The 23213-nt window shown below is 49.6% G+C and overlaps 1 protein-coding gene across 1 annotated transcript in view; it reads right to left on the reverse strand.

Annotated features, from left to right (window-relative positions):
• The window catches only part of LOC144495233 (ADAMTS-like protein 1), a 425167-nt gene that overhangs the window by 149387 nt on the left and 252567 nt on the right, over window positions 1–23213 (reverse strand). Inside the window, exons 16-17 of the mRNA XM_078215301.1 lie at window positions 15546–15725; window positions 10686–10839 (exon numbers count right to left, since the gene is read on the reverse strand). Of these exons, the coding sequence (XP_078071427.1) occupies window positions 10686–10839; window positions 15546–15725 (334 nt within the window). The remainder of the gene's footprint in view (window positions 1–10685; window positions 10840–15545; window positions 15726–23213) is intronic.

The following is a 23213-nucleotide window of genomic DNA, read 5'->3' on the forward strand; positions in this document are numbered from 1 at the left end:
ACGTACAGAGTCGTCACGTACAGAGCCGTCACGCACAGAGTCGTCACGTACAGAGCCGTCACGTACAGAGCCGTCACGTACAGAGTCATCACGTACAGAGCCGTCACGTACAGAGCCATCACGTACAGAGCCGTCACGTACAGAGCCGTCACGTACAGAGCCGTCACGTACAGAGCCGTCACGTACAGAGTCGTCACGTACAGAGCCGTCACGTACAGAGCCGTCACGTACAGAGCCTTCACATACAGAGTCATCACGTACAGAGCTGTCATGTACAGAGCCGTCACGTACAGAGCCGTCACGTACAGAGTCGTCACGTACAGAGCCGTCACGTATAGAGCCGTCACGTACAGAGCCGTCACGTACAGAGCTGTCATGTACAGAGCCGTCACGTACAGAGCCGTCACGTGCAGAGCCGTCACGTACAGAGCCGTCACGCACAGAGTCGTCACGTACAGAGCTGTCACGTACAGAGCCGTCACGTACAGAGTCATCACGTACAGAGCCGTCACGTACAGAGCCATCACGTACAGAGCCGTCACGTACAGAGCCGTCACGTACAGAGCCGTCACGTACAGAGCCGTCACGTACAGAGCCGTCACATACAGAGCCGTCACGTACAGAGTCGTCACGTACAGAGCCGTCACGTACAGAGCCGTCACGTACAGAGCCTTCACATACAGAGTCATCACGTACAGAGCTGTCATGTACAGAGCCGTCACGTACAGAGCCGTCACGTACAGAGTCGTCACGTACAGAGCCGTCACGTACAGAGCCGTCACGTACAGAGCCGTCACGTACAGAGCTGTCATGTACAGAGCCGTCACGTACAGAGCCGTCACGTGCAGAGCCGTCACGTACAGAGCTGTCACGTACAGAGCCGTCACGTACAGAGCCATCACGTACAGAGCCGTCACGTACAGAGCCGTCACGTACAGAGCTGTCACGTACAGAGCTGTCACGTACAGAGCCGTCACGTACAGAGCCGTCACGTACAGAGCCGTCACGTGCAGAGCCGTCACGCACAGAGCTGTCACGTACAGAGCTGTCACGTACAGAGCTGTCACGTACAGAGCCGTCACGTACAGAGCCGTCACGTACAGAGCTGTCACGTACAGAGCCGTCACGTGCAGAGCCGTCACGCACAGAGCTGTCACGTACAGAGCTGTCACGCACAGAGCTGTCACGCACAGAGCTGTCACGTACAGAGCTGTCACGTACAGAGCCGTCACGTACAGAGCTGTCATGCACAGAGCTGTCACGCACAGAGCTGTCACGTACAGAGCTGTCACGTACAGAGCCGTCACATCCCGAGCCGTCACGTACAGAGCCGTCACGTACAGAGCTGTCACGTACAGAGCCGTCACGTACAAAGCCGTCACAATCATAGAATCATAGAAACCCTACAGTGCAGAAAGAGGCCATTCGGCCCATCGAGTGTGAACTGACCACAATCCCACCCACGCCCTACCCCCATATCCCTACATATTTACCCGCTAATCCCTCTAACCTACACATCTCGGGACACTACGGGCAATTTTTAGCATAGCCAATCAACCTAACCAGCACATCTTTGGTCACGCACAGAGTCATCACGTACAGAGCCATCACGTACAGAGTCGTCACGTACAGAGCCGTCACGTACAGAGTCATCACGTACAGAGCTGTCACGTACAGAGCCGTCACGTACAGAGTCGTCACGTACAGAGCCGTCACGCACAGAGTCGTCACGTACAGAGCCGTCACGTACAGAGCCGTCACGTACAGAGTCATCACGTACAGAGCCGTCACGTACAGAGCCATCACGTACAGAGCCGTCACGTACAGAGCCGTCACGTACAGAGCCGTCACGTACAGAGCCGTCACGTACAGAGTCGTCACGTACAGAGCCATCACGTACAGAGCCGTCACGTACAGAGCCATCACGTACAGAGCCGTCACGTACAGAGCCTTCACGATCAGAGTCATCACGTACAGAGCTGTCACGTACAGAGCCGTCACATACAGAGTCATCACGTACAGAGCCGTCACGTACAGAGCTGTCACGTACAGAGCCGTCACGTACAGAGTCATCACGTACAGAGCCGTCACGTACAGAGCCATCACGTACAGAGCCGTCACGTACAGAGCTGTCACGTACAGAGCTGTCACGTACAGAGCCGTCACATACAGAGCTGTCACGTACAGAGTCGTCACGTACAGAGTCATCACGTACAGAGCCGTCCCGTACAAAGTCGTCACGTACAGAGTCATCACGTACAGAGCCGTCACGCACATAGTCGTCACGTACAGAGCCATCACGTACAGAGTCGTCACGTACAGAGCCGTCACGTACAGAGCCGTCACGCACAGAGCCGTCACGTCCCAAGCCGTCACGTACTGATCCGTCACGTACAGAGTCGTCACGTACAGAGTCGTCACGTACACGTACAGAGCCGTCACGTACAGAGCCGTCACGTACAGAGCCGTCACATCCCAAGCCGTCACGTACAGAACCGTCACGTACAGAGTCGTCACGTACAGAGTCGTCACGTACACGTACAGAGCCGTCACGTACAGAGTCGTCACGTACAGAACCGTGAAGTACAGAGTCGTCATGTACAGAGCTGTCACGTACAGAGCCGTCACGTACAGACCCGTCACGTACAGAGCCGTCACGTACAGAGCCGTCACGTACAGAGCCGTCACGTACAAAGCCGTCACGCACAGAGCCGTCACGTCCCATGCCGTCACGTACAGAACCGTCACGTACAGAGTCGTCACGTACAGAGTCGTCACGTACACGTACAGAGCCGTCACGTACAGAGCTGTCATGTACAGAGCCGTCACGTACAGAGCCGTCACGTACAGAGTCGTCACGTACAGAGCCGTCACGTACAGAGCCGTCACGTACAGAGCCGTCACGTACAGAGCTGTCATGTACAGAGCCGTCACGTACAGAGCCGTCACATACAGAGCCGTCACGTACAGAGCCGTCACGTACAGAGCTGTCACGTACAGAGCTGTCACGTACAGAGCCGTCACGTACAGAGCCGTCACGTACAGAGCTGTCACGTACAGAGCTGTCACGTACAGAGCCGTCACGTACAGAGCCGTCACGTACAGAGCCGTCACGTGCAGAGCCGTCACGCACAGAGCTGTCACGTACAGAGCTGTCACGTACAGAGCCGTCACGTACAGAGCCGTCACGTACAGAGCTGTCACGTGCAGAGCCGTCACGCACAGAGCTGTCACGCACAGAGCTGTCACGCACAGAGCTGTCACGTACAGAGCTGTCACGTACAGAGCCGTCACGTACAGAGCTGTCATGCACAGAGCTGTCACGCACAGAGCTGTCACGTACAGAGCTGTCACGTACAGAGCCGTCACATCCCGAGCCGTCACGTACAGAGCCGTCACGTACAGAGCTGTCACGTACAGAGCCGTCACGTACAAAGCCGTCACAATCATAGAATCATAGAAACCCTACAGTGCAGAAAGAGGCCATTCGGCCCATCGAGTGTGAACTGACCACAATCCCACCCACGCCCTACCCCCATATCCCTACATATTTACCCGCTAATCCCTCTAACCTACACATCTCGGGACACTACGGGCAATTTTTAGCATAGCCAATCAACCTAACCAGCACATCTTTGGTCACGCACAGAGTCATCACGTACAGAGCCATCACGTACAGAGTCGTCACGTACAGAGCCGTCACGTACAGAGTCATCACGTACAGAGCTGTCACGTACAGAGCCGTCACGTACAGAGTCGTCACGTACAGAGCCGTCACGCACAGAGTCGTCACGTACAGAGCCGTCACGTACAGAGCCGTCACGTACAGAGTCATCACGTACAGAGCCGTCACGTACAGAGCCATCACGTACAGAGCCGTCACGTACAGAGCCGTCACGTACAGAGCCGTCACGTACAGAGCCGTCACGTACAGAGTCGTCACGTACAGAGCCGTCACGTACAGAGCCGTCACGTACAGAGCCTTCACATACAGAGTCATCACGTACAGAGCTGTCATGTACAGAGCCGTCACGTACAGAGCCGTCACGTACAGAGTCGTCACGTACAGAGCCGTCACGTATAGAGCCGTCACGTACAGAGCCGTCACGTACAGAGCTGTCATGTACAGAGCCGTCACGTACAGAGCCGTCACGTGCAGAGCCGTCACGTACAGAGCCGTCACGCACAGAGTCGTCACGTACAGAGCTGTCACGTACAGAGCCGTCACGTACAGAGTCATCACGTACAGAGCCGTCACGTACAGAGCCATCACGTACAGAGCCGTCACGTACAGAGCCGTCACGTACAGAGCCGTCACGTACAGAGCCGTCACGTACAGAGCCGTCACATACAGAGCCGTCACGTACAGAGTCGTCACGTACAGAGCCGTCACGTACAGAGCCGTCACGTACAGAGCCTTCACATACAGAGTCATCACGTACAGAGCTGTCATGTACAGAGCCGTCACGTACAGAGCCGTCACGTACAGAGTCGTCACGTACAGAGCCGTCACGTACAGAGCCGTCACGTACAGAGCCGTCACGTACAGAGCTGTCATGTACAGAGCCGTCACGTACAGAGCCGTCACGTGCAGAGCCGTCACGTACAGAGCTGTCACGTACAGAGCCGTCACGTACAGAGCCATCACGTACAGAGCCGTCACGTACAGAGCCGTCACGTACAGAGCTGTCACGTACAGAGCTGTCACGTACAGAGCCGTCACGTACAGAGCCGTCACGTACAGAGCCGTCACGTGCAGAGCCGTCACGCACAGAGCTGTCACGTACAGAGCTGTCACGTACAGAGCTGTCACGTACAGAGCCGTCACGTACAGAGCCGTCACGTACAGAGCTGTCACGTACAGAGCCGTCACGTGCAGAGCCGTCACGCACAGAGCTGTCACGTACAGAGCTGTCACGCACAGAGCTGTCACGCACAGAGCTGTCACGTACAGAGCTGTCACGTACAGAGCCGTCACGTACAGAGCTGTCATGCACAGAGCTGTCACGCACAGAGCTGTCACGTACAGAGCTGTCACGTACAGAGCCGTCACATCCCGAGCCGTCACGTACAGAGCCGTCACGTACAGAGCTGTCACGTACAGAGCCGTCACGTACAAAGCCGTCACAATCATAGAATCATAGAAACCCTACAGTGCAGAAAGAGGCCATTCGGCCCATCGAGTGTGAACTGACCACAATCCCACCCACGCCCTACCCCCATATCCCTACATATTTACCCGCTAATCCCTCTAACCTACACATCTCGGGACACTACGGGCAATTTTTAGCATAGCCAATCAACCTAACCAGCACATCTTTGGTCACGCACAGAGTCATCACGTACAGAGCCATCACGTACAGAGTCGTCACGTACAGAGCCGTCACGTACAGAGTCATCACGTACAGAGCTGTCACGTACAGAGCCGTCACGTACAGAGTCGTCACGTACAGAGCCGTCACGCACAGAGTCGTCACGTACAGAGCCGTCACGTACAGAGCCGTCACGTACAGAGTCATCACGTACAGAGCCGTCACGTACAGAGCCATCACGTACAGAGCCGTCACGTACAGAGCCGTCACGTACAGAGCCGTCACGTACAGAGCCGTCACGTACAGAGTCGTCACGTACAGAGCCATCACGTACAGAGCCGTCACGTACAGAGCCATCACGTACAGAGCCGTCACGTACAGAGCCTTCACGATCAGAGTCATCACGTACAGAGCTGTCACGTACAGAGCCGTCACATACAGAGTCATCACGTACAGAGCCGTCACGTACAGAGCTGTCACGTACAGAGCCGTCACGTACAGAGTCATCACGTACAGAGCCGTCACGTACAGAGCCATCACGTACAGAGCCGTCACGTACAGAGCTGTCACGTACAGAGCTGTCACGTACAGAGCCGTCACATACAGAGCTGTCACGTACAGAGTCGTCACGTACAGAGTCATCACGTACAGAGCCGTCCCGTACAAAGTCGTCACGTACAGAGTCATCACGTACAGAGCCGTCACGCACATAGTCGTCACGTACAGAGCCATCACGTACAGAGTCGTCACGTACAGAGCCGTCACGTACAGAGCCGTCACGCACAGAGCCGTCACGTCCCAAGCCGTCACGTACTGATCCGTCACGTACAGAGTCGTCACGTACAGAGTCGTCACGTACACGTACAGAGCCGTCACGTACAGAGCCGTCACGTACAGAGCCGTCACATCCCAAGCCGTCACGTACAGAACCGTCACGTACAGAGTCGTCACGTACAGAGTCGTCACGTACACGTACAGAGCCGTCACGTACAGAGTCGTCACGTACAGAACCGTGAAGTACAGAGTCGTCATGTACAGAGCTGTCACGTACAGAGCCGTCACGTACAGACCCGTCACGTACAGAGCCGTCACGTACAGAGCCGTCACGTACAGAGCCGTCACGTACAAAGCCGTCACGCACAGAGCCGTCACGTCCCATGCCGTCACGTACAGAACCGTCACGTACAGAGTCGTCACGTACAGAGTCGTCACGTACACGTACAGAGCCGTCACGTACAGAGCCGTCACGTACAGAACCGTCAAGTACAGAGTCGTCATGTACAGAGCTGTCACGTACAGAGCCGTCACGTACAGACCCGTCACGTACAGAACCGTCACGTACAGAGCCGTCACGTACAGAGTCATCACGTACAGAGCCGTCACGTACAGAGCCATCACGTACAGAGCCGTCACGTACAGAGCCGTCACGTACAGAGCCGTCACGTACAGAGCCGTCACGTACAGAGCCGTCACGTACAGAGCCGTCACGTACAGAGTCGTCACGTACAGAGCCGTCACGTACAGAGCCGTCACGTACAGAGCCTTCACATACAGAGTCATCACGTACAGAGCTGTCATGTACAGAGCCGTCACGTACAGAGTCGTCACGTACAGAGCCGTCACGTACAGAGCCGTCACGTACAGAGCCTTCACATACAGAGTCATCACGTACAGAGCTGTCATGTACAGAGCCGTCACGTACAGAGCCGTCACGTACAGAGTCGTCACGTACAGAGCCGTCACGTACAGAGCCGTCACGTACAGAGCCGTCACGTACAGAGCTGTCATGTACAGAGCCGTCACGTACAGAGCCGTCACGTGCAGAGCCGTCACGTACAGAGCCGTCACGCACAGAGTCGTCACGTACAGAGCTGTCACGTACAGAGCCGTCACGTACAGAGTCATCACGTACAGAGCCGTCACGTACAGAGCCATCACGTACAGAGCCGTCACGTACAGAGCCGTCACGTACAGAGCCGTCACGTACAGAGCCGTCACGTACAGAGCCGTCACATACAGAGCCGTCACGTACAGAGTCGTCACGTACAGAGCCGTCACGTACAGAGCCGTCACGTACAGAGCCTTCACATACAGAGTCATCACGTACAGAGCTGTCATGTACAGAGCCGTCACGTACAGAGCCGTCACGTACAGAGTCGTCACGTACAGAGCCGTCACGTACAGAGCCGTCACGTACAGAGCCGTCACGTACAGAGCTGTCATGTACAGAGCCGTCACGTACAGAGCCGTCACGTGCAGAGCCGTCACGTACAGAGCTGTCACGTACAGAGCCGTCACGTACAGAGCCATCACGTACAGAGCCGTCACGTACAGAGCCGTCACGTACAGAGCTGTCACGTACAGAGCTGTCACGTACAGAGCCGTCACGTACAGAGCCGTCACGTACAGAGCCGTCACGTGCAGAGCCGTCACGCACAGAGCTGTCACGTACAGAGCTGTCACGTACAGAGCTGTCACGTACAGAGCCGTCACGTACAGAGCCGTCACGTACAGAGCTGTCACGTACAGAGCCGTCACGTGCAGAGCCGTCACGCACAGAGCTGTCACGTACAGAGCTGTCACGCACAGAGCTGTCACGCACAGAGCTGTCACGTACAGAGCTGTCACGTACAGAGCCGTCACGTACAGAGCTGTCATGCACAGAGCTGTCACGCACAGAGCTGTCACGTACAGAGCTGTCACGTACAGAGCCGTCACATCCCGAGCCGTCACGTACAGAGCCGTCACGTACAGAGCTGTCACGTACAGAGCCGTCACGTACAAAGCCGTCACAATCATAGAATCATAGAAACCCTACAGTGCAGAAAGAGGCCATTCGGCCCATCGAGTGTGAACTGACCACAATCCCACCCACGCCCTACCCCCATATCCCTACATATTTACCCGCTAATCCCTCTAACCTACACATCTCGGGACACTACGGGCAATTTTTAGCATAGCCAATCAACCTAACCAGCACATCTTTGGTCACGCACAGAGTCATCACGTACAGAGCCATCACGTACAGAGTCGTCACGTACAGAGCCGTCACGTACAGAGTCATCACGTACAGAGCTGTCACGTACAGAGCCGTCACGTACAGAGTCGTCACGTACAGAGCCGTCACGCACAGAGTCGTCACGTACAGAGCCGTCACGTACAGAGCCGTCACGTACAGAGTCATCACGTACAGAGCCGTCACGTACAGAGCCATCACGTACAGAGCCGTCACGTACAGAGCCGTCACGTACAGAGCCGTCACGTACAGAGCCGTCACGTACAGAGTCGTCACGTACAGAGCCATCACGTACAGAGCCGTCACGTACAGAGCCATCACGTACAGAGCCGTCACGTACAGAGCCTTCACGATCAGAGTCATCACGTACAGAGCTGTCACGTACAGAGCCGTCACATACAGAGTCATCACGTACAGAGCCGTCACGTACAGAGCTGTCACGTACAGAGCCGTCACGTACAGAGTCATCACGTACAGAGCCGTCACGTACAGAGCCATCACGTACAGAGCCGTCACGTACAGAGCTGTCACGTACAGAGCTGTCACGTACAGAGCCGTCACATACAGAGCTGTCACGTACAGAGTCGTCACGTACAGAGTCATCACGTACAGAGCCGTCCCGTACAAAGTCGTCACGTACAGAGTCATCACGTACAGAGCCGTCACGCACATAGTCGTCACGTACAGAGCCATCACGTACAGAGTCGTCACGTACAGAGCCGTCACGTACAGAGCCGTCACGCACAGAGCCGTCACGTCCCAAGCCGTCACGTACTGATCCGTCACGTACAGAGTCGTCACGTACAGAGTCGTCACGTACACGTACAGAGCCGTCACGTACAGAGCCGTCACGTACAGAGCCGTCACATCCCAAGCCGTCACGTACAGAACCGTCACGTACAGAGTCGTCACGTACAGAGTCGTCACGTACACGTACAGAGCCGTCACGTACAGAGTCGTCACGTACAGAACCGTGAAGTACAGAGTCGTCATGTACAGAGCTGTCACGTACAGAGCCGTCACGTACAGACCCGTCACGTACAGAGCCGTCACGTACAGAGCCGTCACGTACAGAGCCGTCACGTACAAAGCCGTCACGCACAGAGCCGTCACGTCCCATGCCGTCACGTACAGAACCGTCACGTACAGAGTCGTCACGTACAGAGTCGTCACGTACACGTACAGAGCCGTCACGTACAGAGCCGTCACGTACAGAACCGTCAAGTACAGAGTCGTCATGTACAGAGCTGTCACGTACAGAGCCGTCACGTACAGACCCGTCACGTACAGAACCGTCACGTACAGAGCTGTCACGTACAGAGCTGTCACATACAGACCCGTCACGTACAGAGCCGTCACGTACAGAGCTGTCACGTACAGAGCTGTCACGTACAGAGCCGTCACGTACAGAGCCGTCACGTACAGACCCGTCACGTACAGAGCCGTCACGTACAGAGCTGTCACGTACAGAGCTGTCACGTACAGACCCGTCACGTACAGAGCCGTCACGTACAGAGCTGTCACGTACAGAGCCGTCAAGTACAGAGTCGTCACGTACAGAGCCGTCACGTACAGAGCTGTCACGCACAGAGCCGTCACGCACAGAGCCGTCACGTACAGAGCCATCACGTACAGAGCTGTCACGTACAGAGCCGTCACGTACAGTCGTCACATACAGAGCCATCACATACAGAGCTGTCACGTACTGAGCTGTCACATACAGAGCTGTCACGTCCCAAGCCGTCACGTACAGCACCGTCACGTACAGAGTCGTCACGTACACGTACAGAGCCGTCACGTACAGAGCCGTCACGCACAGAGCCGTCACGTACAGAGCCGTCACGCACAGAGCTGTCACGTACAGAGCTGTCACGCACAGAGCCGTCACGCACAGAGCCGTCACGTACAGAGCCGTCACGTACAGAGCTGTCACGTACAGAGCCGTCACGCACAGAGCCGTCACGTACAGAGCTGTCACGTACAGAGCCGTCACGTACAGAGCTGTCACGTACAGAGCTGTCATGTACAGAGCCGTCACGTACAGAGCCGTCACGTACAGAGCCGTCACGCACAGAGCCGTCACGTACAGAGCTGTCACGTACAGAGCCGTCACGCACAGAGCCGTCACGTACAGAGCTGTCACGTACAGAGTCGTCACGTACAGAGTCGTCACGTACAGAGCCGTCACGTACAGAGCTGTCACGTACAGAGCCATCATGTATAAAACTGTCTCAGAAACATCCTTGTGTTTTAAACCTGAAAATAACATGTTGCTAATTTCTCTAATTTCAGTTTATAGATTTGAAAGCAATGTAGAAATTATTCTGAATGGTAAAACAGGAGATTGTGAAACTTACTGGCACAGGGTGGGAAGGAGCAGGGTCTGAGCAGTGGCGGCCGAGGTAGGCAGGAACAATTAGAGTTGTTTAACGTCATGGGAATGCCATCTCTGCCCATTTTCCTGCAAATCACGTCCCGTCTCTGTGAACCTTCCCCACACGTTGTGGAACACTGTCACGTGGATAAAGACAGTAAGAGTTTTAACAACACCAGGTTAAAGTCCAACAGGCATCTCCACAACATGGATAAAGAGCAGTCCTCAGTTACAACAACAATTAAAACTGAAAGCCTGTGTTCTTCAGAATCAGTTTGCAAGCTGCAGTTACTGCATCAAGGCTGCTACATCCCAATCAACAATAATGATAAAAAATAACATTAAATCACAGATTCAAATAAGTTTCTGAAAATCTGAACCCCAAGAGTTATGCTGGCATGGGATCAACCTACTGGAATTCGGAGTGCCAATGGGAGGGCATCGCGAGCATCTTTGTGTCCCATCCATCTGTGTATCTGCATTGAGAAAAGGCTTAGCCAGACCCTTCGATATCCAATCATCTATTCTTCAAACTACTAGTCATGCCAAACAATGGCATTCAAATCCTGTCTATTTTCCCATGCTGTTTTCAATTGATTTGATTTATTATTGTCACATGTATTAGTATATAGTGAAATGTATTGTTTCTTGCACGCTATACAGACAAAGCATACCATTCATAGAGAAGGAAAGGAGAGAGTGCAGAATGTACTATTACAGTCATAGCTTGGGTGTAGAGAAAGATCAATTTAGTGCGGGATAGGTCCATTCAAAAGTCTGACAGCAGCAAGGAAGAAGCTATTCTTGAGTCGGTTGGTACGTATCCTCAGACTTTGGGTCTTTTTCCCGACAGAAGAAGGTGGAAGAGAGAATCATCATAGAAACCCTACAGTACAGAAAGAGGCCATTCGGCCCATCGAGTCTGCACTGACCACAATCCCACCCAGGCCCTACCCCCATATCTCTACATATTTTACCCACTAACCCCTCTAACCTATGCATCTCAGGACACTAAGGGGCAATTTTAGCATGGCCAATCAACCTAACCCGCACATCTTTGGACTGTGGGAGGAAACCAGAGCACCCGGAGGAAACCCACGCAGACACGAGGAGAATGTGCAAACTCCACGCAGACAGTGACCCAAGCCGGGAATCGAACCCAGGTCCCTGGAGCTGTGAAGCAGCAGTGCTAACCACTGTGCTACCGTGGGTGTGTGGGGTCCTTAATTATGCTGGCTGCTTTGCCGAGGCAGGGGGAAGTGCAGACAGAGTCAATGGATGGGAGGCTGGTTTGCGTGATGGATTGGGCTACATTCATAACATAGAACAGTACAGCACAGAACAGGCTCTTCGGCCCACGATGTTGTGCCGAGCTTTATCTGAAACCAAGATCAAGCTTTCCCACTCCCTATCATCCTGGTGTGCTCCATGTGCCTATCCAATAACCTTTTGTAATTTCTTGCAGTCTTGGGCAGAGCAGGAGCCATGCCAAGCTGTGATACAACCAGAAAGAATGCTTTCTATGATGCATCTGTAAAAGTTGGTGAGAGTCGTAGCTGACATGCCAAATTTGCTTAGTCTTCTGAGAAAGTAGAGGTGTTGGTGGGGCTTTCTTAACTATAGTGTCGGCATGGGGGGGACCAGGACAGGTTGCTGGTGATCTGGACACCTAAAAACTTGAAACTCTCCACCATTTCTACTTCGTCCCCGTTGATATAGACAGGGGCATGTTCTCCTTTACACTTCTTGAAGTCGATGACAATCTCCTTTGTTCTGTTGACATTGAGGGAGAGATTATTGTTGCCCCACCAGTTCACCAGATTCTCTATCTCATTCCTGTTCTCTGTCTCATCATTGTTTGAGATCTGACCCACTACGGTGGCATCGTCATCAAACTTGAAAATCGTATTGGAGGGGAATTTGGCCGCATAGTCATAGGTGTATAAGGAGTATAGTAGGGGGCTGAGAACACAGCCTTGTGGGGCACTGGTGTTGAGGATGATTGTGGAGGAGGTGTTGTTGCCTATCCTTATTGATTGTGGTCTGTGGGTTAGGAAGTTCTGGATCCAGTCACAGAGGGAGGAGCCGAGGCCCAGGCCACAGAGTTTGGAGATGAATTTCATAGGAATAATGATGTTGAAGGATGAGCTGTAGTCAGTAAATAGGAGTCTGATATAGGTGTCTTTGTTGTCTGTGTGTTCCAGGGTTGAGTGCAGGGCCAGGGAGATGACATTTGCTGTGGACCTTTTGCAGCGGTAGGTGAACTGGAGTGGATCCAGGCAATCTGGGAGGCTGGAATTGATTTGTGCCTGACTAACCTTTCAAAGCACTTCATAATGATGGTTGTCAGAGCCACCGGCCGATAATTATTAAGGCAGACTGCCTGGCTTTTCTTTGGTACTGGGATGATGGTTGTCTTCTTGAAGCAGATTCTATTGTAAATCACTCAAAGCTAAGCCTGCACAAACCTATTCCTAAGAAATAATTTTAACTGTTAGCAAACAGTTACTAAAAGAGAAATGTACATGTTGAAGTAATGATTTAAATCATATTTTCAAATCTCTCAAGGAACCCGAGTGATGAGTTGATCATTGATTTCCAATTATGATTGTCAGTTGTACCTGAACCTCTTATAATGATAAGAATAAAAACTGAAAATAACTGAATGTTCTGGGGCAAAAACAGCACCAACATCACCTCAAATATAAACAAACTGTTTCAAGTCTTCACAGAATTGTGGTTCAGTTACTTTAGGAATACATACGGGGCAAATGGCCTCCTTCTGCACTGTAGGGACTCTATGGTACAAATATAAAATACATTTGATAACAATATGAAATAGGGTAAAAAAATACAATCATATTATAAAATATCTGAATCCCAGCGAGAATAGTTCTGAACAATCAAATTAACAGAACAAATATGGCCAGCCAGATCTTAACATGATAATGGTTAATTTAGAACCTTTCATAATGCTGCCTTCTCTCCGCATTGCTCAGTTTATAGCCCTCTTGCTCCTGAATCAGAGGTCATGAGTTTTAGTCCCATTCCAAATTTTTGAGCATGAAATCTAGGTCAACACTCCAATGCCTTAGAAAGGGAGTGGTGTACTGTCAGAGGTGCTGTCTTTCAATTCAGATGTTTAACCGAGACCCCCATTTGTCTTCTCAGGTCGGTGCACCAGATCCCCTGGTACTATCTGAAGAGCAGGGAAGTTCTTTCTGGTAACTTGACTAATAGTTATTTCCTAATCAACATACCCACACTGATTATCTGGCCATTATCTTGTTGCCTCCTCTCCCTCCAATCTGGGCACCAGCATTTACCTTTGAATGCCTTGGTCTCCACAGAGGCCAATACTGACAGTCTCTCCTTCCACCTTCAGGGCCCTTCTGTTCCTTTCAGCTTCTTCACTCCCTCTTTGGATAATGCAATGATGTCTGCACTGAGCTGCTGGGTTTGCCATGTTACACAAGTCTAAATATAATCACTGTACTAACCTCCGCTTTTCAGATAGTTACATTTCACCTGTAAGCTCACTCTGTATGACCATATCTGCAGGATCTGGCAGATGGAGCATAACGGTAACAAATGCGAGGTTATTCACTTTGCAAGAAATAATAGCAAATTGGATTATTATCTAAATGGAAAAAAATTACAACATGCTGCTGTGCAAAGGGACCTGGGGGTCCTTGTGCATGAGACGCAAAAACCCAGTCTGCAGGTGCAAAAGGTGATCAAGAAGGCAAATGGGATGTTGGCCTATATTGCAAGGGGGATAGAATATAAAAGCAGAGATGTCTTGCTGCATCTGTACAGGGCATTGGTGAGGCCGCAGCTGGAATACTGTGTGCAGTATTGGTCCCCTTATTTGCGGAAGGATATATTGGCCTTGGAGGGAGTGCAGAGAAGGTTCACCAGGTTGATACCAGAGATGAGGGGTGTTGATTATGAGGAGAGACTGAGCAGATTGGGTTTGTATTCGTTGGAATTTAGAAGGCTGAGGGGGGATCTTATAGAGACCTATAAGATAATGAAGGGGCTGGATAGGGTAGAGATGGAGAGATTCTTTCCACTTAGAAAGGAAGCTAGAACTGGAGGGCACAGCCTCAAAATAAAGGGGGGGTCAGTTTAGGACAGAGTTGAGGAGGAACTTCTTCTCTCAGAGGGTGGTGAATCTCTGGAATTCTCTGCCCACTGAAGTGGTGGAGGCTACCTCGTTGAATATGTTTAAATCACGGATAGATGGATTCCTGATCGGTAAGGGAATTAGGGGTTATAGGGATCAGGCGGGTAAGTGGAACTGATCCACTTCAGATCAGCCATGATCTTATTGAATGGCGGGGCAGGCTCAAGGGGCTGGATGGCCTACTCCTGCTCCTATTTCTTATGTTCTTATGTTCTTATATACAATGCTATCTGTAACCTGTTCTCCAACCTGGTATTGACTCTTTTCAAGACAAGACAGGTTTGTATTTATTTTTACTTGGCATAGGAACATAGAAAATAGGTGCAGGAAGAGGCCATTCGGCCCTTCGAGCCTGCACCACCATTCAATATGATCATGGTTGATCATGCACTTTCAGTACCCCACTTACACTTTCCCTCCATACCATTTGATCCCTTTAGCCACAAGGGCCACGTCCAGCTCCCTCTTGAACATATCTAATGAACTGGCTCCAACAGCTTTCTGTGGTAGAGAATTCCACAGGTTCACAACTCTCTGAGTGAAGAAGTTCTTCCTCATCTCAGTCCTGAATGGCTTACCCCTTATTCTTATCATGATTCTAAATCAGAACCTTAACTTTGGTCTAATATATTTATAATAGTGAGATGGTCCTACCTGTAGCCAATCAGAAGCCAACCATTCAGTCGGGCAGTCTACACCCTCACAGACTCGATGAACATTCGGTTTAGGAATGAGACAGAGATTTTCTGCCACATCCACAAAACTCCCATCAGCCATTCTCTGTTTGCAGAGGGCCTGTCGAATCTGTACACCACCTCCACAGCTCTGTGAACACTTCCAGATTAAAACAAGTTATTTCGCAACCATTGCAGCAGAAGAAACATTTCTCTGGAGATTTTAATTTCATCTCCATCATTGTCTGATACTGGGAAGGTAAACACAGTTGGACTTGGGCAGGGCTGGGCACAGATTGATGCTGTACTCAGTAAGATAGGTTTCTCTGCTAAATTCCAGACAAATGAAAATCTCCACATTGAAATTAGCAATATTCCTCTTGTTACTGTGCAAAACGAACACATTCCGACAATGCGCAGCAGCCTTCAAAATCGCAAACAAAATTATAGATGCCATTCCTCAGATGTACAACCCACCAACTGGTCAATGTGTCAACGTATTAGATAAAATTAAAACCCAACAAATGCCTTCAAAATGGTGACTAAATTCCATCTGTCTGAACTGGTTCACTTTTGTCCATGTTCCAATTCCGTTTTACCAGGGGTTTCCATACACCTCTGCAAAGCTATAGGTGATTAACTAAAATATATCTGAAATATATTACACCTATTTGCACCTACAAAATATTTCCACTTTAAATTCTTTACCCCATTTTTATAATAGAAACCTCCAATGTAAACTTCTCAAACCGTAGTGACACCTCCATCCAGTAGTGGCACTGCAGTGCTACCGTTTAGCATCTCAGTTTCAATGCCTGTACCACAGAGAAATCTCAATGTTCCAACAAACCATACTTTTGTACTGTTACAATAATGAGGGAAAAACACCAAACTGCATTCAGAAATATTGAACTTTGAATGAGATCTGTACATTTTTAAAATGCGGTGGGTAGAGTTCCAAGTTGGGCCTGGGCACCTCACAGGGTGATGGGCTCTGGGGGAAGGGGTTGAATCGAGGAACAGACTTCCTTCTGAGGATGTTAGCCTTTTCCCTCTGGGTTGCTGCCATCCTGGATGTCTGGTGTAGACAGCTGGGCTGGAGAGAGTGATGTGATTGCGCTGGACTGGGATTTAAATATGGCGCTGGGACATTCAAACCCACCAGCTGAGGGCGGGCGGACAAATGAGCTTCGGACTTGCCAGGGGAGGTGGAGAGGAACTCACCTGTGCATAACTGATGAGGTTCCAAATGCAGAATCTGGTGTGGGATCCTGCCATTCTGGTCACTGGAGCCACCCACCACCAGACTTAGTCTGAAAATGGGAGAAATCTGCCTTCCATCTTTAACTCAGGAAAGTCTGGTTAAATTAGCTCCTTTTAAAGCACAAATATTGGGATTGGGAAATGTTATCCACCAAGGGAGGAATCTGTTTTTTAGATGAATCCTTTTTGCAAGCAGCAGAAGGTGTTGAATAAAATCAGGAAGTCAGTTCCACCTTACCTAGGGCTGAACGATGTGGAGGTATACCACCTAAACGGTAACAAATTGAGGCATCTCACCTGGGTTCACAAATTTGGAGAACCCTACTTGGGGACCGGTCATATCGCTACTTCCCAAAGAACTGCGATATTTGTTTATTTCACTATAAATCATTACATAAAGTCTAAACATTGCAAAGTAAAAGGACAGAAAAACCTGCCTGTAAAATGACGATTGAATTCCAGTTGCAGACCCTAGTCCGGCGGTGTGTGTATTTGGGTGGGTTGGCGGAAGTTGGGGGTTTGAGGGAGGGTGTGTCACGATTACACCATGTCAGGATTAGACAGACTTGCTGGACAAATTGCCTGCTGTTCTTTCTTGTATGTTTTAGAAACTCCGAGCAATGAACCACCATTTACAGTCAGTAATTTTACTTTTCAAGTATAGCAGAATCTCCCCAGTGGCTTTCAACTATGTTAAAACTTTTATTTGGAAATAAAGGGCCCAATTCTCCCATTGTGACCTGCACCTTTTCTGGCAGGTTGTGTCAGGAGATACGCATGTCGGCCATTTCGGGGGTTCCCCGTGAGTGTTTATGACCTGCGCGCATCTCCCAACCGGAAGAAAATGGCGCCACCAGGAATGCGCAGAAAACCAGCGGGGAGTAAGATAAGTCATTTGAATGTGTTTAACATATATTTTAAATGTATTTAAAATGTGATTATCGGGCCCAGGACAGACTTTGCTGGGCCCGATTGAATCTCCCACCCTGTCGGGAGTATTTCATCCCGCTGGGACTAAGAGTAGCTCTCCAGGTTCAGGGAACTAGCGGGAGATCCTGCCAGAGTGAAGGGGGCAATTGGGGCCCCCCAGGGGGTTGGGTGGCAGGGGGGTGTTGCCCCTGTGCATGGGCACCCTGCCAGTGCCAGCCTGTGGCCCCTGGCATTGCCCAAGGGGCAAAGTGTCCATGCCCAGGGGGCACTTTGGCATTGCCCACCAGGCATCAGGCAGTGCCAAGGGGGTGGGGCCCAGGGGGCAATCGGTGGGGGTGGGGGGGTCCCGCTGCCACTCTGCATTGGGATTGGTCTGGACTGGAGGGAGGCCAGCGAATGGGGCGAGCTGGGGGGGTTGTTGGTGCCTGCCTCCTTGGGGAGGGCTGTCTGATCCTGAGGGGTATCAGTGGGGGGGAGGGCAGTGGGCTGGACTTCGGGGCATTCCGGGACACGGGTGGGGGGTGCGCTCAGGGCTGGCCTGGGAATTGTTGTGGGGGCTGCGATTGGGCCATGGGAAGGTGCTGAAGGGGCAGCACTTCGGGGGTTCCGGGCTGGCCAGCAAACGGGGAGACAGACAGATCGGGGCCACTGTGCATGCGCAGAGTTCCAGAACTGTCAGACTCTGGTGTGAATAGACCCTGCTGCCCTGGGTTTTTAATGATATTCACGACTGGGACCTCTGCATTGCACAGAGTGCGGAGATTCAGGTGAGAAGCTGAACTGAAAAAACTGGCATGATCTGGAACAGTTTTCCTACCAATTCAGCACTTTTGGGAGAATTATTTCAGAAACTAGATTAATCTACACAGAAAATTAACTGCCTGAAGAATTGGAATTTAACAAACTTTCATAATGCCAATATCAGAACGATTAATCCGAATCAGGCAGTAACTAATCTCCAGATAGTCAGTCTTCATACTTTCTTTTCATCTTCCCAAACCCACATTAGTAACCTCACTGCATTTCGTTACTGTATGATGCCCACTGCAAAATTCCTCATCACCTTTCACTTCTCAGTTAGTTTACAGCTATTACCTCTTACTCTGGCTTTGCGTCTCAGCTAATCCAGATAGAGTCACTGGCTCAGTCATCACACGTCTTTTAACAATTTAAAAGGATGTCGCTCTCTCACAGTTAATGAAATAATTCACCCCAGCTTTCTATTGTATCCAGGAGTGTCTCAGTTTTAATCAGCCATGAAAATATCTAATGGGTACAGTGATTGAAAATGTCTGTAAGGGGCTGTCGGATTCCACAGCGACAGCAGAGGACAAACGCTGCAAAATTCTTGCGTTACTAAGAAAATTAAAACCTTCAGTAAGCATCGTATATGAGACTCCCTTCAGTGAGTAAGTTCCACAATGAGCAGCAGTTATCATTTGTTTCATTTTGAGGTTTTCCTCTCTCAGTCCCATGTGTTTCACAATATTTAACATTTTACTTAATCACCTGGCGGCCCCCATCATTTCTGATAGATTTGGCTATTTAATGAGGTCAAAGTTGAGTCTGTCACAGGCTATTGAAAATTAAAATTACCTTTTCCAAATGTGATGTCAATTTTTCTCCACATAAGACTTGGCTTGTGTCCACCATGTGTTTTCATATATTGGAAAGCAGTGAAGTACAATCTGTTTCACTGGAAGTGTTTGTGGCTTCACTGCCTATTTCCACTCAATCCAGAATCAGAAATAACTGATCCAACATCTTTTACCAAATATCCATCTGTAAAGAGTCTTCAGCACCATATTGTTTCAATTGAAAAGGAATGTTTGTTCCAGTACAGCATTGATAATAACTTTAAAATGATGGAGTGTGCTTCAAGTGTGAACATCACTTTAGCCCATCTGGTCTGATATAGAGTTGGGAATTTCCTACACAACCAATCTGGAAAGAATGAAGGAAAGGACTTGGATTTATATATCGCCTTTCACCAGCTCAGGACAGTTCTAAGTGTGCCACCAGGTAATGAAACGCATTTGACGTGTAGTTGCTGTTAGATTATAGGAAACAGCAGCAAATTGTACAGAACAAGATCCCACTCACTGCAATAACCAAATAATCTGTTTTAGTGATTTTTGGTTGAGTACAGTAAGAAGTCTCACAACACCAAGTTAATGTCCAACAGGTTTATTTAGAATCATGAGCTTTTGGTGCGCTGCTCCTTCATCAGGTGAGTGGAGAGTTGGGTTCACAAACAGCATATATAGACAGAGACACAATTACAAGATAATGGTTGGAATACAAGTCTTTACAGGTAATCAAGTCTTTACAAGTGAAGAGAGGGATAATCACAGGTGAAAGAGGTGTGAATTGTCTCAAGCCAGGACAGTTTGTAAGATTTTGCAAATCCAGGCAGTATGGTGGGGGTTACAGATAGTGTGATGTGCACCGAAGATCCCGGTTGAGGCTGTTCTCATGCATGCGGAACTTGGCTATCAGTTTTTTTGAGGAATCAATAATGTCCAGGACATGAAGGAGACACTCCCCTGCCCTTCTTCAAATAGCACTGTAGGATCTTTTACATCCACTTCAGAAGGGAAATGGGATCTCAGTTAATGTCTCAACCAGAGGATGAACAACAATAATTCTCAACGCAGCCTGGGATTTCTCACTACACTGTTGAGTTTCCTTTCCTTGATGCTGATGGCCTCCTTCTAAAATATATTTCCTCAAGGGAGAAGGTCAGAATTTTCACATGGAATCTCAGAATGGAGATCACAATGCAGCTGAATGCCATTGATGTCATTTCTCTCAACTTTGTCTGATCTTTCATCGCAGTTAAAATGCAGCATCAAGAAAAACCCTCCAGAAATTCTATTCAGTACATTTAGAAGACAGCAGCTAATTTGAGGGCTTTTGGTTTTGAATTGTGAACAACATATCAATCCTCACTGCCATCTCGGCAAATCCTGCAGCAAGTTTCCAGAGTTTCAATTGGACAGACACACACACACACACACGCGCACACACACACACACACGCACACACACACAGTCTGCCAGACAGTTTTTCCAGCTTTCTGATTCTCTCTTGTTCAGTCCGTGTTTCTCTGACATTATTTTATGGATCAATGTCTGGGATAATTATTTTCTTCACTAACACAGACCACCCATTGCTTAGAACCCATTTTTTTAGAAAGCTATGTGAAAGTGTTTGTGAATTTATTGAGAGTAGTTTTAATATTATTTCCCTATCATATTCATGTAAGAAATAAACTAAAGATTCAAATTCGTCAGGTTTTTTTGAACACCTCTTTTTCAGAATAATGTTTTAAAATAAATCCCTTTCTCTTTAATGGCTCCAGAGAAGATGTGTAGATTAGGTGGATTGGCCATGGTAAGTGTGCGGTGCTTTGGGGATAGGACTTAGGGGAGGGCTTGGGTTACTCTTTCTGCACTGTAGGAATTCTATGTTTCTAAGAAATGGACACGGATTACAGATACCCTCATGAACTACCTACATGATGTCACTTTCAACTGCTGTAGAACATGCCTCACTCATAGTTTTCAATTAGATTGCCGGATTTTCCGACCTCGCCTGCGACTGGCATTCTCCAGTCCCGCTGCAGTGAACAGAGACTGATATTCTCCAGTCCTGCTGCAGTGAACGGAGATTTGGCTGAGCACCAAGTGGCAATAGCTACTGTCTTATCGTGAGACTATTAATCCAGAAACCTAGCTAATATTCAGGGGACCCGAGTTCAAATCCTGCCATGGCAGATGGTGGAATTTGATTCAATAAAAAATATCCGGAATTAAGAATCTACTGATGACCATGAAATCATTGTCGATTGTTGGAAAAACCCATCTGGGTCACTAGTGTCCTTTAGGGAAGGAAATCTGCCATCCTTACCTGGTCTGGCCTACATGTGATTCCAGAGCCACAGCAATGTGGTTGACTCTCAACTGCCTTTGGGCAACAGGGGATGGGCAATAAATGCTGGCCAGCCAGCGAGCAATACCCATGTCCCACGAATGAATAAAATAAATTCTCCGTTCTCACTGGCAGTGGCAGCATAGCATGAACGGCTGGAGAATTCTGGCCCCAATCTTTCCTCAGCCAGGTCTTTTCGTGTAAAATATGATCATCCTGCTGGGATAATTAGTTCAAGAAAAAGATTTTAATTTCTCAATATTGTAACACAATTTGTGTTTATCCTGTTCCAGGAAGAAGAATAAGGTTGGTCCAATTTTGTTGCATTTTGATATGAAAATAAATCTGAAATTAGAGAAACTAATTTCAGTTAGAAAGCAAGACGGAATTCTCCCACTTTGAGGCCCAGTGCTCCCGTCGGTGGGAAAGTGGGAGTGATTCGCTTTGCCACGGGCAGCGGTGTTCACAAGTTACCCTGCTTATTCAAATGGGCTAGCCCGGCCCCAGGGGTAACACACGGACAGCAGATTGCTTACTGGAAGGGGATGCACACAGACTCCAGAGAGGGTGGGTGGATAGTGGTCCACATGAGGCATGGGCTTGGGTGAGGTTGGGAATGTACACCACAATAACAACTGGATCCAGAATAGTTGCTGGGAGATTAGGGTTACCCACTGAAACAATGGTTGATGACTCTAGTGCATCAACCTCACTCATCAATTTGTGATGGGACAATCGTTCTCTCATTGTCACTTTCACATCATCATCATCTCCTCTGCCATGTTGCTCACACTCTAACCTCTAGTCCTCTGGTCACCTCAACTCATGCTAACACTGCTAACAGCTCCATGAGTTCCTTCAGCGTAGACCAACAGGCTTCTTAAGATGCGATTCAAATGCTGGGACTACCCTGTCTGCAATACGCACCACAGACAGTTACCCCATGATCACAGCTTGTTGTTCCCTTTACAATCTGGTTATGCAAAGAGATGCTTCTGGTGCGGATGCCAGCTGTGCTGACAGGCCAGAGAGGTGAGGTTGGTGTGGTTCCTGGAGCCTTCCCTCAGGTAGAGGACATGCCGCTGCATCCAGAATCCTCCAATCAAGGCCTTGAGGAGATGTTAGTCGAATCTGGCAACAAACTTCTCATTGAGGCTGCTAGCCTTTTGTTTCTAGTTTCTAGATATCCTGCACATCGCGTGAAGAAGGTGGGCTGGAGAGAGTGGTAGGAGTGTGCTCGACTGGCTTTTACATATGGCCCTGGGACCTTCAATCCCGTGAGGATGAATCAGCTTCTGAGCCACCAGGTGATTTAGACAGATCCCCACTCCTGCATAATTAATGAGGTTACAAGTATGGAATTGGTCACATGTTGCTCCTTTGTTTAAGAAGGGTAGCAAGAATAATCCAGGTAATTACAGGCCGGTGAGCCTTACATCAGTGGTAGGGAAATTATTGGAGAGGATTCTTTGAGACAGGATTTATTCCCACTTGGAAATAAATGGACATATTAGTGAGAGGC

This window comes from Mustelus asterias, chromosome 6, assembly GCF_964213995.1.
Source record: "Mustelus asterias chromosome 6, sMusAst1.hap1.1, whole genome shotgun sequence".
Lineage (NCBI taxonomy): Eukaryota > Metazoa > Chordata > Chondrichthyes > Carcharhiniformes > Triakidae > Mustelus > Mustelus asterias.